The 19208-nt window shown below is 40.8% G+C and overlaps 3 protein-coding genes and 1 non-coding gene across 5 annotated transcripts; 3 read left to right on the top strand and 1 right to left on the bottom strand.

Moving 5' to 3' along the window:
* Window positions 1-374: 374 nt before the first annotated feature.
* zfand1 (zinc finger, AN1-type domain 1) lies at window positions 375-6459 on the top strand. 2 transcript variants are annotated; one of them, XM_030080017.1, is made up of 8 exons: window positions 375-478; window positions 1024-1066; window positions 1177-1219; window positions 1342-1466; window positions 1687-1778; window positions 1986-2104; window positions 2277-2432; window positions 6191-6459. In XM_030080017.1, the coding sequence occupies exons 1-8, from the start codon at window positions 424-426 to the stop codon at window positions 6365-6367; spliced, it is 810 nt and encodes a 269-aa protein (XP_029935877.1). In that variant the 5' UTR covers window positions 375-423; the 3' UTR covers window positions 6368-6459. The 2 variants fall into 2 exon arrangements, with proteins under 2 accessions (XP_029935877.1, XP_029935876.1); XM_030080016.1 differs by having other exon boundaries at window positions 1177-1216; window positions 1339-1466.
* Window positions 6460-6647: 188 nt separating this feature from the next.
* trnar-ccg (transfer RNA arginine (anticodon CCG)) lies at window positions 6648-6720 on the bottom strand. Its single transcript has one exon. It is a non-coding gene; the product is annotated as a tRNA-Arg (tRNA).
* Window positions 6721-7490: 770 nt separating this feature from the next.
* maf1b (MAF1 homolog, negative regulator of RNA polymerase III b) lies at window positions 7491-14739 on the top strand. Its single transcript, XM_030079363.1, has 8 exons — window positions 7491-8031; window positions 8843-8931; window positions 11453-11584; window positions 11822-11984; window positions 12626-12747; window positions 12905-13024; window positions 13228-13320; window positions 13503-14739. The coding sequence occupies exons 2-8, from the start codon at window positions 8849-8851 to the stop codon at window positions 13525-13527; spliced, it is 738 nt and encodes a 245-aa protein (XP_029935223.1). The 5' UTR covers window positions 7491-8031; window positions 8843-8848; the 3' UTR covers window positions 13528-14739.
* Window positions 14740-15781: 1042 nt separating this feature from the next.
* On the top strand, window positions 15782-19206 carry LOC115379127 (leucine-rich repeat-containing protein 14). The gene is made up of 3 exons (XM_030079829.1): window positions 15782-16428; window positions 16517-17389; window positions 17619-19206. Exons 1-3 carry the CDS (start codon window positions 16151-16153, stop codon window positions 18184-18186), a joined length of 1719 nt encoding a protein of 572 aa, XP_029935689.1. The 5' UTR covers window positions 15782-16150; the 3' UTR covers window positions 18187-19206.
* The last annotated feature ends 2 nt before the right edge of the window (window positions 19207-19208 follow it).

A 19208-nucleotide genomic window follows, 5' to 3' on the forward strand; every position in this document is an offset into this window, starting at 1 on the left:
TATTTGTAAGTAGCCTAAATTTAAACAAAAAATCTAGTTTAGATGACTTATGGACGCTGAGCATCTTAGGAAAATAACCAATCAAATAAATTAAATAGAAAAATAAAATAAAATCCAATAATACGCAATCCTCTTTCCTTCATTTAATGTAAGCTATATTCATTTGACTTGTGTCGCCTTGTTAGACTGGTTACTGGTTACTGGTTAATGTATGCTATCATGGAATCCACAAATCAAATTGTGAGTATTTTATTTTATTTTATTTTTTCAAATTCGTTTCAACTTAATAGTTAGTTTATGTATTATGATGTACAAGCGCGCCATGCAATCAAATCAAATGATCTGCCGGGGGTTTTCAAAATAAGGCGCAGTCACGTCGCCGCGCCGCTCGGGGTCAAAGTTCATGTTGACATCTGAAGCGTCATGGCTGAGCTGGATATTGGGAAGCATTGTCAGATCGAGTCCTGTCATCAGAAAGGTTCGCACAGTCCGCAGTATTGTCTTGCTTTACAGAAAAGACAGCGCTTGAAGTGGCCGTCCTTCAGCTATTCTTTCAGAAAGGCTACTACACATGTCGAGTTGTTTAGCGTGGGTAGCCGCTCAGCTAGCTACATGACGTTAGCATTATTCAATGCACTGCTAGAAACTGTTAGCCACGTTAGCTAATTAGCAACTCAATAAATAAGTCCAGGCTTGGTTAGACACCCGAGTTGCAGCCTATTTTCACAGGTTAAGTTTCCTCTATAGTTGCTTGGCCACTTTCTGTCCTGTTGGTTGGACTGCCGATAAGTGTCCTGCTCAGAGGAAAGAACGTCCCAGTTTAAATGGCACTCATCAACAGAAATAAAAAGTATAATACATCACATCCACACGAGTCAGCAATGGGAGAGAATAAGCTTAACTACAACCTGGATCCAGTACATTTGAACTTGGACAGGTTACTGTTATCAGTACTACAAAAGTTAGGACTTAGTTCCTTATGTGTTGACCTGATTGAAAATGTTCTTCCCATGTTTCTATCAGATTTCCTGCCATTTGTTTGTGATCTCTGCAGTGGTGTTTTCTGGTAAGATTTGCACATCACTTGCCCACTAGACATCATGGCCACTCTGTACATTTCATATCAATATTTTGAATGTGATATGAATGTCCTGCACTACTTACTGTCTCCTACAGCCTTGAGCACAGAAGCAGGGAGTCCCATTCGTGTCCAGAGGTAAGTCTGATTGTTGAGCATAATAAAATCTGCTCTTGTTATATGATCAGAACTGTATTTGTCCTCTTTTTTGTTACCACTGCTATACGTTTTATACTTTATTTCCTTTGACTGTTGTTTAGGCGCCAGTGAAAAGGGAACCACAGGCAGCAGGTGGCAGTACAAGTTATCCATGCTCATTTGAAGACTGCAAAGGGAAAGAATTGTTACCAGTCATATGCCCACAGTGTGAAAAACATTTCTGCTTGGCGTAGGTTACACAGTTCTGTCTCTCTTTGATTAACCTTAGTCTATAATTTACTGTCTGTAATGTGTGTTGACCTGAAATGTGCTCCCTGTTTTCATGTGGACTTTAAACAGAAGGGCTCTAAGGGAGTGTCTTATCACAGACACCTCATTATCACTATTTTATCAGTGGATTAATTTAACTGAAAGTGAAAGTATTGATTTCCTTTGGTTCTTGCTTTCAGTCACCGTCATCAAGATGATCACAAGTGTGAGAAACTGGAGATCCCTAAGCCCCGAATGGCAGCCACCAAAGAGCTGGTGCAAAAGATTGTGGGTGAGTAACAGCTTTGTTTACATAGGCTAGATCTACATGACATTACAGCTGCTGAAACCAGTGGCTTGGCAAGTTGACTGTTGCTAGATATTCTCCTACCATTCCTCTTTTGTCCACATGGGAGCAGTATTGAATAAAATTCTTTGGTTTATTTATATCACTATGTAAATATGGGTTATGTTTGTATTATCTTCTGTGATTTTACAGAGTCAAAAGAGAAACCTGCAAATAAAGGACGCAGAGGAGCAAAAAACAGTGCAACTGCGGCTAAGGTAGCATTAATGAAACTGAAATTGCATGCTGCAGGAGACAAGGGCCTGCCGCAGGTAAGTCCTGTCCAGCATGGATCTGAGCTGGATTGTTAATACTAAATGTCATCATAGCTTATTGTATCACTATGATTATTGCATAGTATATGAAACTTCCCACTATGTATTAATCTGTGATTGTGTTTCTGTGCAGCTATGTGATGTCTGTCTGTCCTTTTCAATTTCTCAGACAGAGAGGACCTATTTTCAGGTCTATCTTCCCAAGGAGTCTAAAGACTCCAGTCGACCCATGTTCTTTTGCTCCAAATGGAGCGTGGGCAAAATGGTGGATTACGCTGCCTCTCTAGCCAGTCTCAAGAACAACAATAACGTGCTGGCAGCTAAGGTAACAGTAAATTAGTTTGACTAGAATCAAATACAATCATAACTGTTTGTTTTATCAATATAAAAACAAGTGACAAATGAACTTTACCCTCCCCTCACCTTACTAACCCTAACCCTCTCACATCACCCTTCTTGTCTCCCTCATAACTTTCCTCCCCTAAAAGAAGACAAAAACAATGACTTTCCACTGTTCTTGTTTAAGGGTTAGGGTTAGGGTTATCCATCAGGCATAATGTTTAAAATATACCTATCTTATCTGCCTAAATCACGTACAGCATCCCATCCCTACAGTTGAGATTGTGTACACGTATTCTGATGATTCATAGCTGTCTTCTAAACCGCAGCAAGTAAGCACTTTGTCCAGCGAGAGATGCATTTACCAGCGTCAGGTGTTTTGCCTCTTGTTCTTTTGTGTATCCTTACGCTTGGTAATCACAAGCTGTATGTAAGCATTTTATTTTAATTACTTTTATTTCGTTTTATTTTATATTATTAAGTATATGTAGTCGCAAAGGGAACAATCAAGGTTAAATATGCATGGTGTAAATCTCATGGGTCCATTCAAATAAATAAATTAGGTGCAAAGACATTGACCAATGTTATGTTCCAAGTTCACTGCAAGAAAGCTTGGACAATTGTAAGATTAGTCATTATGTAAAAAAGTCTTGCTGGAGAAGGGGGCAGCATACTTAAAAACAAATAAGAGGCTGAACAGATATCTGCAGAGTGTCTTCACAGCGTTGGTCATAGTGGTTTCCTCTTCAAGAAGGACCTCACCCACGGAGGTATTTGTACATGAAACTCAACCACTGTTTATGTCTATGCACATGCAGGATGGCCACTCAGCTATACCGTGTAAAGTGCAACGGTGTGTAAGAATTTTACAGCCACTGAATAACCATAAAGCACAGTGAATGTGATATTCAGTATTGAGTTTCAGTGACCATCCAGCATTCAGATAAGAGTGGAGCGTGATAATCTAGCAGAGGCCAGCTGATGACGCAAGGTATTTTCCAGCTCAACAGGAGAAGTAGGATTTGTTCTTAAAAGCTAAGGTAAACATCAAATTAGCTTAGACACAAAATTTTCAGGGTGAGATTGAAAAGACAAATGCTGATCAATGAGGGGAGCTAAGTGTTTATGACTTGACACTAACAGTTTCTTTCCTTGAAAGGTTGAAACACTTGTAACTTTCACAAGAATTGACTAATAACAATTGATTGATTGATTACACTTTATTAATCCCTGATGGAAAATTTGTTTGTTCCAGCAGCATTAAAAAAGCAACAACAACAAAAAAAAAACCCTCAATTATAAATAAAACAGGTTAAAAACACACCTAACACACACTTTAAGATCACTCAGAAAGTCCGTTAACATACGAGGACAGACATACACAATTGCTGCTAAGACAGGCAGCTGCTGTCACGGCGCCATATTAGCTTAGATTTCTAGATATTGAAGTTGCCTTATACAGCTGTAATTGTTAGCCTATAACCTTAAACAAAACAAAGGATGTATTTGCTCACCTTCCCATCCTCTCTCCTTTTGGTGTAAATGCTGTTCCATATACTATAAGTTTTTATTACTGTCAACATGAGAAAATCACAAAAGATCTAGGAATACATAGATGAGAGTTACATCAAGGGATTTAAAGGAAGGGCACCAAGCCATACAATTTTTGTTTGAATATAAATTATCTGGCACTGTGATTTATCCAACTTTAGGTCCAAATATGATCTTACTGTGTATCTCCCAAGAATTACACAATTTCTGTTTGAAATGTATGCCTTTAATTTGCTGATTGTTTCCTGTAACTGGCAGAAGAAAGTCCTATGTTTTACTTTACCAGGGACGGAATTCACAATACAGCTTAAGGCTAGCTCATAACTTATCAGTTTAGGAGCAACAGGCTCCAAGCTTTAGGAATCCTAAATGTATGAGACAAGAATCTTTCACAAGATGTTTTAGCACAAACCTCTCTCCTAAATCTGTGAGAAGTCAGAAGTCATCAATAGGATTCTTAAGTCACTAAGACCAAATCACAAACAATCCTAGCATAATGAGAGTGGAGATAACTAATTAAAGTTATCTAGGACAGGTGTGCATCCTCTTGGCCAATTGCAGTGGGTGCTCAACTTGAAAGAATACTGAGATGAAGTTCACCGAGGGTAGGTGAAGAAGTGGCACTCCAAACTTAAGGGCAAGACCAGGCTCAAAATTCCATATCAAAAGGTTTTAATGCTGACTCGTTTCGGCCAAAGCCTTCATCAGAGCATGCTCTGATGAAGGCTTCGGCCTTCATCTCAATCCTAACATAATTTCTGCAGGTAATCAACCTTGAAATCAAGCAAACGTCCTCGATCTTTCAGTGATTATGAGGGTTTTTTTTAAAAGGTGTTAATTGCAAGACTATTATGATGAGGTAGTGTTTCCCATTCGTATATCAAACTGTTTTGGCCTGCAACACTTTGGTTTCTGCCACTATGGTTTCAAGTGGCTTACATTTTAAAAAAAAAAAAAAAAAAAAAAAAAAAATCTTTATGGTCATAAGGCTATTTTATGAGGTTATTAGAGTTAATTAAAATATGATATTGTTTACTTACAAAACTAACTTTTTTTTTTTTTTTTTTTTTAATGCAGAAAATGTGTTTTAGTCTTAGTCAATTTGGTCAATTTTGCAACACAAGAATGAGGATGTGTTGGTGCCGATTGATGTTTATTGAGACTTGGACTTCTACATGACTGTGAGTCAACTGCCTTCACAAAGAATTATGTGTGTATTGGAATACATATTCTGAATTTCTTAAACCTAGACCCTGACAAACACCCCCATATTATAATAACAAAACCAAACTAAAACTAATCCTGAAGCTAAAAACTAATCTAAAACGAACCGGTTTTAAACAATAAAAACTAAACTCGACCGAGCTAATCTTCTCTGGAAGCTAACTGAAACTAAATTGACTTGGGAAAAAAAATAAGAATGAAATAAAAATAAAGACAAATAAAAAATACAAAACTCTGCTCCACTTCCTTCAGTGTGTGCCAGGCTGCCACACCTCCCTGCCCTGCTGCTACACACATATAGAGATTAAAAAATTATTTTGTCATTCTCCAGTGCCCATTACAGAGACTGATGCATTTGAAACTTAAATTCTTCAGTTTGCTCCAAACAGGCATTTGATGGTAACAGTGAAAACAGTGTTTGTCAACTGTAGTGCACAAGTGCAGTGCAAATATTGCCACATATTGTTGTTCAACATTAGTTGTCACTGGAAATTGCAGCTTCTGTGTGAAAAATTCATTAACCTATAAGCTGTAACACCCTCCCTCTTTAAAACATGTCAGCAAGATATCTCCTACAGTATTTCTATCATTAATTCACCGACGGAGCATCCCCTATCAGCCGATCACAGTGGATATAATAAGTAAGCTTGTTCATGCAACACGTCATCCTTTTCAACTAGGTCAGCCCCGCCCTTCCTCTTGGTTTAAGAGTTCTCCTGTGTCCTTTTAAAAAGTTAGTCATAGCGGCTTTTTGAATCGATTCTAAGAGAGACCTCTTTGCTCTGATCTGTTTAGTGATATTTAGGATGACTTACTGGGAAAATAATGGTTTGTGCACGGCTGCAGCCCCAGGTTTCTATTCAAAATAAACTAATGACTAAACTAAGAATTAAAAAGAGACTGGAAAAAGCATATCTTTCCCAGATAAATCTAACAGTGTGCCTGTCCTCTCCATGTTGCCATCCATAGAAGCTGCGGTTATGCCATCCTCAGACAGGTGAGGCTCTGCGGATGGATGACACCCTGCTCGCACTGCTGGCTCATCCAGAAGCTCCCCTATACAACGGGGGTAATGTGATCCTGGAGTACCTGGACAACAACAGCACAGGCCTGGAGGATATTTCTGACTATGTCCCACAGACATGACTATAGCACAGCAACCGCTTCATTGGTTTTTACTGTATTGTGGACATATAGTGTGCCATTTATATTTCTGTTATAATAAAATTCATTTTCAAAAAAATAATGATGTGCATAAGAATCTGTTGATGTTGTGTTTAATTGCAGGAATGCAACATATACATACACTAATACTGCATATAAGGGACACTGTTTCAACAGAACAATTTGTCACACCCAAGATTCTTATGTGGCTGAACAAATGGTGGACTATGTCAGAGGTAAATTATTTAAAGATGATGGTTATCGACCCAGGTGGGACTTGAACCCACAATCCCCAGCTCCGGAGGCTGATGCCTTATCCATTAGGCCACTGGGCCCATATTGAAGCACTTTAATCACACCATTGTTCTCCCTTTAGCGGTCAACACAATGGGCAACGATGCTATTTAAATGGAGATAAGGGTTGCAGCGAATTGATGTGCAATTGATCTCCGGGAATGTGTCACAATGATGATGAAAATGTTTCTTGCAGGGTTGGGTTTGTCATCTGAAAAAGATACTGCAGTGGACCTTGGCTGCTGAGCGTAACATGTATATAGATATGATCATTTTTAACCTCTGGAGCGTCTGATAATATATATTCCACCACAGACGAGTATACATAAAAAACAGTATTTAAAGTAAAGCAAGTAGAAGTGGACAAATAAGTAGAAAGATAATACAGTAGGTAGCAATTTGTTGACATGATGCATCCATCATCGGAGGTTTGGTGTGAAATCTACAAAATTAAGTACTTGCCTGGACACAGCAGGTGCGTTCATGTTTTGTTTTGTTTTGTTTTGCCATCAAACCATGCAACATATATGTATTTATATACTATTCGTGAGTCAGAGATATAATCTCAATTAAACAGGCGATCAAATATCATGTGCAAGCAGAACTGTTCTCAATTTGAATTATGATTTCTCATAAACAGAAGAGAAACCAACCCAGTCTCAGTGTGTGGGGAGGGAGGGGTGCTGGCCGCACAATTATTTAGCCAATCATATCCCTTATTTTTACATGACAGGTCAAACAGCCAATCACGACACGTTACGCTTAGGTGGGTGTGTATCAACCAATATATATTCAAAGGGGTTGGGCTTCATTGTACAGTGGATTCCGTTGTTTTGGTGAGATAGGGGTGTCATTGAAGCAATCGACTATTTGCTACAACCTCGAACCTTCTCTGGCTGATTAGGTTGCTCATTAGTTACAGATTTTTTTGATCGAGTCGCTGAGAAAAGGCGACTTGATCTAGCCTACGCAAACCCCTTAGTAAAATTAGGTTGAAAGGGATGCCGCTGCAGACCGAACCCGACGGACGCAAACAATCTTTGGATTTAATCTCGTCGCATTTAATCGGAAAGAGCAGCTTTTCTATAAAAGTAAACAGCCTCAGAATAAGTCATCCTCGACCGAGTGTCTTTGAAGAATGTTTAATCTCAAGTGTGAACTAATAGGTCATCTGTAAAGGCTAGAGAGGATAATATAACTTAGCAAGCTAACAGCTAACAGTAGCTGGTCAACAACAAAGCGGGGATCGTTAATCTTTGCGTCATCAAGTAACGAATCTGCTCGTGAAGCAAGTTCTCAGTCAACGGCTGAATTTTGAACGCGATTTCCGCCTGTGCTGAGATTAATATTTGGTAAGTTTAATTGTGGCTGTGGTTTAATGTCGATAAACTCAACCAGGAAGATGAATTTTCAACTTCGCTTGAACAGTGTGGGGGAGGGGCAGTGGTTTACAGAAAGGGGAAATTGAGTTTTTGATCTGCCGTTACGCGCCTCACGGGGCGCTGTAACATTTAGCATATATCCGTATTGAGCAACAGTGGACTTGTACACATAACATTATTTTCAGATATTATTATTTTAAAAACAACCTTGATACTGGTTATATATCTGTACTAGACTGACTTCATGAGGCTGTAATGACTATCCCGTTTATATATATATATTTTTAATATTTCTATTTATACTTGTAGGACTTGACAACAGTTCAACACTGCAATATTCCGGTGTATTTATGGTGTATCGAGGGAGACTTTTTTTCATACATGCTCAATTTCTTATTTCTGTATTAATGTTATAATATTTTGTGGGGTTGATGCACATATTTAGACATAATGCACATACTTTTTACAGCAACAATCAGTGCACAATTAGTATTAAGGCACAAATAATAATAATAATAATACTACAATGCACTTTTTTTAACAAAGGTTTTTTATTATTATTATTAATATTATTATTATTATTATTATTCTGATATCCATGCCAGACCTTGAACTCTATCAGTGACATACTTGAGCTGCTTGCTTTTGTTTGAAAAATCATGCCTGGGTGCTGACACTTGTTGTTAAGAAAGGGTGATACTTAAAGCAATGATCTGCCATGATGTGGCTTAAGACTAAATGTAACTGTTTACATTGACACTACTTTGTTTGTTCTTTGCAGGCAGCAATGAAACTGTTGGAGAACTCCAGCTTTGAAGCCCTCAGCTCTCAGCTGTGTGTTGAAACAGGGGAGTCTCGCATCCTTGGAAGGTAAGAGGCACAGCTTTTACTTGTGTTACTTCATGAATGCCTGAGCCTGTTAGCATTTCTTAACACATTTACAGGGTCAAAGTGTCAGTAGCAAAACAAGAACCACAGAGCTTTTGTAAACCTGTAGCTGTAATGTGTTGTTTTCCAAGGGTCTCCTGCACTTGGACACCTTCTTCTGTGCAAACCCTGCACCCATGTCAGGGCTTGCTTGCTTGTTTGTTTGTTTGTGTGTGTGTGTGTGTGTGTGTGTGTGTGTGTGTTCATGCACTGTCCTCAGAGTCTGTGGGCAGTGCATGCATTGAGTGCCACTGGAGGTGTGTTGATGATTGGCCTTAGTGCTTCTATTTTAGTAAGCCAGACCTTAAGGCTCAATGGGAACATCAGTACAACCAAGACACTTGGCATACCAGAAGTTACATGCCAGGGAAACTGAAGTAGTGTCCATTTCAGATATGCAGGATTCAATTTTGCAAAAGAGAGGTATTCTTGTGTGATGTGATGTCATGAAAACAGGAAAAAGACAAAGAGATTTGAGCCGTTACTTTAGCAGCTGTGACAGTTCCAAAGTTCACATGCTGCTGATTAACAGGTGCAGTAGAGCAAACTAGTACCTACATGTTATGCAACACAGTTTTTCCAAGTTTATCTAACTAGACCTACATTAGGACAGCTTGCTTGCTGTCACTTACGCATTAACAAACCATTTAAGGCTATGCATTAACAGACCATTAATGCAGTAGAATGTGTTTTTGGTTATGTAATGTGTGTGGATTACTCCCTAGTAAGCCTTGAAGTTACAATAACTGTGTAGTTACATAAAGGGTGGGAGATTTTGGCGACAGGATGGTGAAACTGAGCTTCTGTACTTGTGACCTAGTGAGACACGCAACATGATGTCCCCTCACACCTCTTTGTAGCTATTTGCAGACTGTAATGGAGAGTATTATGGCAATGTATGTAGATACATACACATAATACTACATCACAGCTGAGTGCTGCAGGAGCTGCCAAGTCTGTTGGTGTTTAGGCTGCTTAGTGGATTAGTACAGCAACCCATCAGAGCAGCAGTAATTCCAAGAAGGGGGTTTTAACTAAAAATGTACCTGCCAGCAGGGTTATTACAGTTTGGGATTTTAGCCATGGCATTTCCTAAATGCAGCTAGGCTGGAAAGTTAGGATAGTGTCTACAGTTGAGATTTTGATTTTGTAGCATGTAGAAAAGGGGTTGATGTTGACAGTGGTTTGTGTAATGCCTCATCAGGTTAATATTTTCATCATAAACATTTGTAAAATCAGAAAATTGGTTCAAAAATGCTACAATTTCTACATTTGGCCTCCACCCCACCCCCTGTTCCATTACACAATTGGAAAAGTAGAAGAATAGAAAATTGTGATCAGAAAGACAAATATTGTACAATATCCTTTGTTTTCCTCAATTAAGATTATTATTATTATTATTTTTAATGGAATGGAAAATTGGGGTCAGGAAAGCTAATTCTACACATTAGATCAGCCACTTAGCACTGGCTGTCACACCAAGAAAGACTAATGTGGATTGTCACACACTGCTACTAACGCATTTTATGCAAATATCAGTCACTGTGTGAACAGTGAGTTTTGTCCTTGAAACACTGTCATCTGACAGGAGGGTTGTTCCACCCTCTCCGTTAAAAAGTCCAACCTCAGCAAATAGTGCAGTATAAAACTGAATGGTGCACTAGTGTGCACTGTTGTGTGGTTTACCGATCACTGCATTGTTATTGTTGTCAATTAGTCATGAGGTTCTGTAATTGAAAGTTTTGAATTTAAAGTTGGATGTTACATTTGCGAGTTGTTGTTGTTGTTGTTGTTGTTGTGAACAAAGAAAGCCATTTTAGGGAAAAGAGTAGGCTGTGGTCAGAGGGTCGGAATTCACAAAAGCGTACACAGCTGTTCACTTAGTAACAGTGTAATATAGCAACATAGGTTGTTTGTTTTTTTGGGCAGTTTGGCTATGTTTGTGTATGGAAAACCGGGGCAGTTATTTCCACCATGGTACCCTAGGCGACCTAATGCCCCTATAATTAGAGAGGCCAGGCTGCAGAGTCTCACAGACAGGCCTATCTCAAGTTGCACAACCTCTGCTCTTACATAACCCCTGGTTGTGGGGGACAAAATAAACACTCCACACCAGTTCGCTCCATTCCTATCTCCTTTTACAGTGCTATCTGACTGACCTAGAAACCTTTCAAAGAGCAGTCGCAAAGTGAATTGTTCCCACACCAGTTGGATTTACTTGTCAGATGTTTTTGTAGCTATGGTTCTCAGCGGAGATACAAATCAGAGATTGTCAGATATTTATTAAACAGGATTCTGTGTTGTGTATTGTGTGTTGTGTATTAATGTGTAATAATCAATTAATTTGACCAACACTGTGACCCATCTAGTAGTTCTTCCATTACTATACTCAAACCATGCAAATTAAAGTAAGACATAAACCTGTATCACTTACAATAATGCAACATGATGTCTTGCCTTGTAGGATTGAGAGCTACTCCTGTAAGATGGCAGGAGATGATAAACATATGTTTAAGCAGTTCTGCCAGGAGGGGGAGCCACACGTCCTGGAGGCCCTCTCTCCCCCTCAGTCCACCAGCGCCACCAGCCCCTCCCAGTGAGTACTGCAGCCCACAGCCTCATGTTATCAGTGAGGTCACAGGGTAGTTAAATTTTTCCAAAGCCACATTAGACAGTCATAATCCTCACTAAACACACTGCAGAAATCAGACACTGTGTAAGGAAACATAAGCAATTAACATTTTTAAACAGTTTGGATTATTTGTGAAAGACTGTTGGGGCCATTTTTAGTAGACAGATTATAAGGATTTTCCCTAAATTTCTTTGTGTCCAGGCTGGGGAAGAGCAGTGAGGACGGGGAGAACCCTCTGAGTGACAAGTGTTGCAGGAAGACTCTATTCTACCTCATCACCACACTCAATGAGTCCTTCAGACCAGACTACGACTTCAGTGCCGCCCGGGCCCATGAGTTCAGCAGGGAGCCGAGCCTCAACTGGGTCAGTGCACATGTGTGAATGTCAGATTCATTCATAAGGTGCTCGGACAAACTGAATTATCAAGTGCTTCACAGTTGTGTGTGTCCAGTGTCAAACCCTCCTGACAATAGCTTGGCCTATCTGACCTGCTGGAAGTGTCCTTGAGCTGCTAGCTGACCCCTCACACATTCCTGTGAAACAGAGCAAGGAAAGACTGTTTCCTCATCAGGGATCAGTATAATCACACACAAAAAAGGTTTTTGCTAAATTATTATGTAAATTAGAGATATAATTAATTGTTCAGGTACTCAGTTTACGTTTTGAAATTTGAAGATAATGCAAAAAGAAAAACATTAGACCAGTGACTGTTATGCTATACCTCCTGAATTCGGCCACACAAATCCATTTTTGTTTTTCTATGAAGTGAGTTACATCTTTTTGGCATTTCTCCTTATTGTAATTCTGCTACATCCACCATGTTAACATTCCCAAGCACCCAGCAGACAGAAGTCTATCCTCCAGAAATTGGCCTCTAACCTATCAGTCCAGCACCAAATAAAAAAAAGAGTTACTGGATAATATTTTGTTGAAGAAAAAGAGTGTTGGGTCACTCAAGTTACTTTGTATTTTCAGCTCTAATGTGAGTGTGTTGTCTCCCCCAGGTGGCCAACGCAGTAAACAGCAGCTTGTTCTCAGCTGTGGGAGAGGAGTTCAACTCCCTGGGGCCTGAGCTGTGGAACGCCATAGACCAAGAGATCAACCTGCAGAGCTGTGACATTTACAGGTAGGTGTGTGTGTGTGCGTGTGTGTGCGTGTGTGTGCGTGTGTGTGTGTGTGTGTGTGTATGTGTGTGCGCAATACTGAGTGTGTTTCCTAATAAATAATTTGTGCTACTGAGAATTTGTTGGCTGACGAGATTGGGGTCTTATATTTGTTCACAGCTACAACCCTGACCTGGACTCAGACCCCTTCGGTGAGGAGGGAAGTCTCTGGTCCTTCAACTATTTCTTCTACAACAAGAAACTGAAGAGGATTGTGTTCTTCACATGTCGCTCTGTCAGGTCAGCAGCCACAACGCTGAACCATTCTTTTTGTTCATTTGCTCTCATGGTTATATAAAATATTGGATGGAAATAATCACTTGCTGAGAGTCATGTTCACACCAGGAAATAAATTCAAATTTACAGGAGGGAAAGGACTAATGTAAGAATTTGAGAGTAATAAATAAATTCTTCATATTATTTAAACTGTTTCAAACCTGCAGTGTCCTGAGTGGCTATGGCCGTGGTTGTCTTGATAATGAGCTAGACATGGAGCTGGATGATGAAGAGGAAATGGATGGTTTCACTGAGGACAGGTTAGCATGTTTATCCACCAACTTTATGTTACACAAAATTATCAGCTTGACACAAAAATTAATTCTGAAGCAGGCATCAATCATCAGTGGTGTTCTATGGTCATGCAGTGCACAAGGCACATTTCATACATAATGGTGGAAGAATTTGCCGTTTACTGTTTTTCCTCCTCATCTCTCTGCAGGTTCCCCAGAGCTCTGTGTGTGTGAATCTTCCCAGAAGACACTCCTTGGCCAAAGAATATCTAGGCTTTCACATCCCCTTCTCATCCTATTTTTTTTCTTCCGTCAACTCTTGTTTTTTATTATTTGTTTTTTGCTGCCTCATCCAAAGCCATTTTCTCATACAAAGGAAGAACATCTCTCCACATAGACAAATGCATGTTTGAAGCCTGCTCATCTGCTGGATGTGAGCTGCGTACCATAAGTGATGGACGTTTGTAAATGCCCCAGGGTACCGTTTCCACTGAGATTCATCGAGTTCCTTCATTTTCCGGTGTGGTTATTGACCCTAAGCTCCTATCCCAACAACTCACAAATGCATGGGCACCTCTGGTCCTGCCACATTTTCTAAACGACCCCTTCTCAGACTCTTTACGATGTGGGTCCCGCTATGGATCTGTGACCATGGAAGACTGCAAGCATTTCCTTTTCTTGCAAATGATGTCATGATGTAACCACAAGCCAGGAGGAGTCCAGATAACACCAGCATCAATGAAAACCAATACAAACAGAAATTTATAATATCCCAGCATGGGGAGGAGCTGGGCTGGACCCATGAGAGACTAACCAGCCGAAGACTTGTTTGTGACTCTTTGTTTGCTATTTTTTTGTGTGTTGCTTTTTATGTGTAACAGTGATGTTACTGTGAGAACTAAATACTTTTTTTAGCACTGAGTTTGGAATTAAACGCTGCATTTGTAATTGAACCTTGTATTATTAAATCTTATTACTGCGAACGCATGTCTGCAGGAGGTAGACAGGGCACTGCCAAGGAGAGTACCTTGGGCACCCAGTTTGCAGCTTACACAACATATCAGTTTTTATTGGATGTCCCTTTGTTTTACTCCAGTTCCATGTTTCTTTTTATGTTGTCCACATCCAGTATTCCTGCATTGTTCTGACCTAAATCTATTTCCTAATATTTAAATGTCTGTCTTGCCAGCTTTTTTTCTTTGCTCATTACCTCAGTGCAAAGGTTTCAGTGCAAGTGAATGTATAGTAAAATTAGAGACTTTCAGATGTTAAAGAAAATCTTTACAGACAGGCTGACATGTTTTACACTATTTTTTAGAAACTTATAAGCTCCACTGTCAAGTTCCTTACAAGTGGGTTAGAATTCCATGACTTTCTTGACTGCTCTGTGCTTTGTTTGATTGGCCAATATACTGAAGATGTGAATAAACTTGTGTTTGACGCAGACTAGCTTGGTCTTTGTCACAGGGGTAATGCACATTCAAACAGAAAGACTAACTGAAGTTCTGCATTTTAGCAGTCAAGGGACATATACTGTGTTTGATAAAGCCCATGTCCAGCAGTATTCTTTTTTCATTGTCTAATTAAGGCCATAATAGTGGGAACTTTCAGAAACAGCAAGGGATGCATAATAGCTTCAGTTAAGTTGAAGACAAAAACATTTAAATTGCTCTCCATGGGACACTGACTTAAGAATCAAACTGGTTGTCCTTATTTTCTATTTATTTATTTATTTTCGGTTTTCTTTTTTTGTGCTGTTAGACCACAAGAGTAACGTATCTCAGAGCTTATGTCAGTGGTATTCCCCAGTTTTTTTCCCTTTATACCCGCCCCTCCTTTGTAAGCTATGGAAGTTCTCAGATCACCACTAGATGGCAGTAGACACCAACACTTGATGGTGTCCTTCAGTATTACAGTAGCGCATAAACTTATGACAGCGAAATGGTTTGTCTTCCCTTATGCAGGAAAAATTATGTAAAACTTAATCAAACTTTAAAACTGGCATTTTTAAACAACTTTGTACCTACTAATAGCTACGGGCCCAACATTTTGTAAATACCTAAGGGTATAATCGACTTCGATGTACAGAGGATGAGAACAAAAATCCCCAAATTACAAAAATAAATAAATTTTAAAAATCACATGATGAATTCATGACCTTACAGAGCTCAGCTGTCTCCAGCGGTAGATTAGACTAATTAGGTAACGTTAGCATGCTACAGTGCTGACGATCTCTATAAATAGAGCTATCTTTTAGGAGGGAGTAGAAACTTGCATTCAGGATGGTAAAACCTTAAATCAATACACAATTGAAGACCTTAGAAGCGCCAAGACATCGTGTAATAGCAAAACTGATACCAGCACAACATATACAAAACAACTTTGCATACTCAGCAACAAGACAACGCGATAAATTATGTGCACATGCAGACAAACGTCCTCTCTACACTAACATTTCTACAGTAACGTGCAACGTCATCAGTCGGCGTCACTGCGGATTGTAAACAGTAGAGCGTCAGTAGTAGCAACATCTCCAGACACTTTGTCCACTTAACATGATGTGCTGCCGCCGTTTGACATTTCAGACGCGATATGGCTCCTTCAGTCGTTGCATAGCTTCTTAATGTTAATAATCCATGTGGCTGTCAGATGATCTTATAAAGTCTTTTTTGGGGCTTTTTACTGGACCGCATCACATTGCTAGCTATCATAAATCTAATGTTAGCTAGCTCGACGCTGGTTTTATCACATTAGCCGTCTTCGTCTTGTCATGAGTTGGGCTCGTTAGGCATGTAAAGCTTCTTTGGTTCCACTCTTCGCTTAACGTTAATATTTTTGGAGTTACTTTTGTGCCACAATGGTGCCTTCTTTAGTCAAGCTCTGTGCCAAGGAGGTGGTGAGTGACCACAGCTCGTCGCCTTGCTGGCTGAGTTGGGTGCCCCGGGAGCTGTACGGGCCCCTGCTGGAAGCCGCCTTCACCGGCTGTCGGCCGCTGGCGGTGGGGGAGCTGGTGCAGAGATGGCCTGAACGCACCCTGAAAGTTGGCGGACGGAGGAAACCAGGGCAGAGTCCCCCAAATCGACTCTGCATCCAGGCGCTCTTGCTTGCCGTAGTGAGAGGGCTGTCTGACCAAAGGTGACTGTGGTTATTCGTCTTATTGTAGTGATCACAGTCAGTGCACTGTCGTGTTCAGTAACATTTCAGGGCTGTTCCTCTTTCCCAGGTGCGCCCTGCAGGTGCTGGACCTCTGTGGGCTGCAAGGTGATGAGGGAGGAATGGGAGACCCCATGGGAGGCTGGTCTCTGACTGTGGCCCTCTGCACGATGGTCGTTCAAGCCAGCGCTGGAGCTCAGAGGGCGCTGAAAAGAGAGAGGGAGCGGGAGCGAAAAAGGTTCTTGGCTATGGAGAGGGAAAAGGATGTCGTGAAAAGGGAGAGAGGGCAAAGGAAGACAAGAGTAGGGGAAGTGGGGCGAGGTGGTGAGGAGGTAAGCACGGACGGTGGGGAGCTGGGGCGAAATGAAAGAGAGGGAGTAGGATCACCAGGGATCCCGGGTGAAGAGGAGCAGGTAATGGGGATAAGGAGAAAGATGGAAAGAGAGAGGAAGAGAGAAGGCACAGGGACAGGAGGAGAAGGCACCAGAAAAGAGAGTGAGGAAATGGATCTGGACAGTGATGTGGTGGTGCATGTGAGAGCTGATCTTTTTGTCAATGCCCGCTCTTGGGAGCGTGTTCGTGTGGCTCTGGGCACAGTGGGACCCCTCAAGCTGCAGTGTCGATACCTTCGTGTGGAAGAGCTGTCAGTATCAAGCATCAGGGCTCTGCTGGACCTCCTGCCTCGCCACAGCCTTCAGGGGGTGGATATTCGCTACAGCAGCCTGGGGGTGGCTGGCTTTGCTCAGCTGTTGCCTCAGCTCTCCACATTCCCGGCTCTCAACTCTCTCCGCCTGCACTACTGTAACTTGGATTTTCGCAGAGACCAGCCTGGACAGGACGGGACACTGAAGGACTTGTCACTGGGTCTGGCACAGCTACAACAGCTGCGATGCCTTAGCCTGACTGCACTCCGTCTACCTGGACACCTACGCATGCTACTCAGGTATGGCCTCACTTTACTAGCATATGAGTGCTCTTTGACTGTGTGCCTCGGGGTGTGTATTATCAATTGAAGAGGCAGTTTAAAAGTGTAGAGACTGATTTTAATCCCGTGAAAGCAATGAGTCTCTAACAGATTCAGAATTTTAAGATTTATGATTCGTAAGACTCTTGGTAAGACTTGTGTAATTGATATGTCTAAACTAAATGCTTGGTCTTCTGATTTGTTACAGCTCACTGCCTCAGCCTCTAGAGGTACTGGAACTGCCATATCTGAGCCTGAGCCCGGCAGACCTTGCCTATCTGTCCTTCAGCCAGCATGCCTCCACTCTGCAGCAGCTGGATCTTAGTGAAAACCGTCTGGATGAAATTGCCCTGCCCTCTGTGCGCCGCCTCCTCTCTCATGCGTCCAGCAGCATGCAGCACCTCTGTCTGAGTGGCTGTGGCCTCACTGATGGCCTGCTGGGGGCCCTGCTACCCTCTCTGAGGTGCTGCAAGGCCCTCAAAAGCTTGGGGTTGGCTCTCAATCCACTGTCCATGGCTGGCCTCCTTGACCTCGTGAGGACAGCTGTGAAAATGCCCTCACTCCGCCAGTTATTGTATCCCAACCCCTTGGAGGATTACCAGCCAGGCTTACCTGACCTGCCCTCTAGTGCTCAGCTCTTAGACTGGCCTCTGGATGAGCCCATGGAGGTTCACGCAACAAGCAGCCAGCTGAACAGAGTGTTGACAGAGAGCGGCCGCTCTGACCTCTTCCTGACCTGCGACCTGCTCAACTATGATAAAGACTGGGTGGACTAGAGCAGAGGACAGGGGAGATTTTCAGCTCACTCCCTTACAGAGCAATGTACACAAGCTTGACAATCAAATTATCACTCTAGCAAAGAATTATCTTCAGATTTTTAAACTGTAATTTCTGTCTTTTTATTGTAAAAATGATGAATCACATTATTCAGTTACACTTATTTGCTGTTATGACCATTTTTCTTGCACTGGAACATATATGCTATAGTCCGTTCAAAAGGTGCTTATAGCCTAATTACTACTTTTCATACTGTTTATTTGTTAATTATATGAATTAAGTTGCAGCATATGAAGCACTGGTTTTGTGCCAGAAGTGTGTGGTAAGTTAGTACTCTAAGCGTATATGTAGTTAGAACAGGAATAGATTATCACATTACATTGGTTTGAGGTTACAGCCTTGCACTCCTGTGCCTTTACATCTGTCACCACTACCTTGTCTACATGACACTTGTTTATATATCTAGAGGGCCACCAGTTTGGCAAAACCTTGGCAGAATAACAAATTAAAAAATAAAACACACATTTTATAATGTGACACAGTACTGTACATACACTTGCAATCAAAAATATGTGTGATCATGTTTAACATTATGTGTTTGCTAAATGTTTCCAAAATCACCCTTAAAAAGGAAATGAATGTAAAGAAGCTGCAGTTGTTTTTGGTTAACTTAAGTACAAATTCATGATGCAGTGGTGATTTGTTTTCTCACTTTTTTCCCCTAAAGCAGAAACAAAGTTTGCCTAGTTATTCTAGGTGGGGGTTTTTTTCTATTATATTTTTATCCACTCAGGATTTTTCCTGTCTTTGTGCTGTTTGAATTTACCCATTTACTGTGGCATATGTCTGTAATACCTGCTTTAAAATATTCAATGATGCATTTTGTATACAGGTCTATGATGAGTCCAGCGTATCACCAGTATCACAAATGTGTGAGTGTACCAAATCAGTCTTGTACCAAATAAATACAGTTCCACACTTAAAAGAATAAATCATTCAAAAAGCAATGGTTCAGTTAATA

The sequence above is a fragment of the Myripristis murdjan genome, chromosome 20, assembly GCF_902150065.1.
Source record: "Myripristis murdjan chromosome 20, fMyrMur1.1, whole genome shotgun sequence".
NCBI classification, from domain to species: domain Eukaryota; kingdom Metazoa; phylum Chordata; class Actinopteri; order Holocentriformes; family Holocentridae; genus Myripristis; species Myripristis murdjan.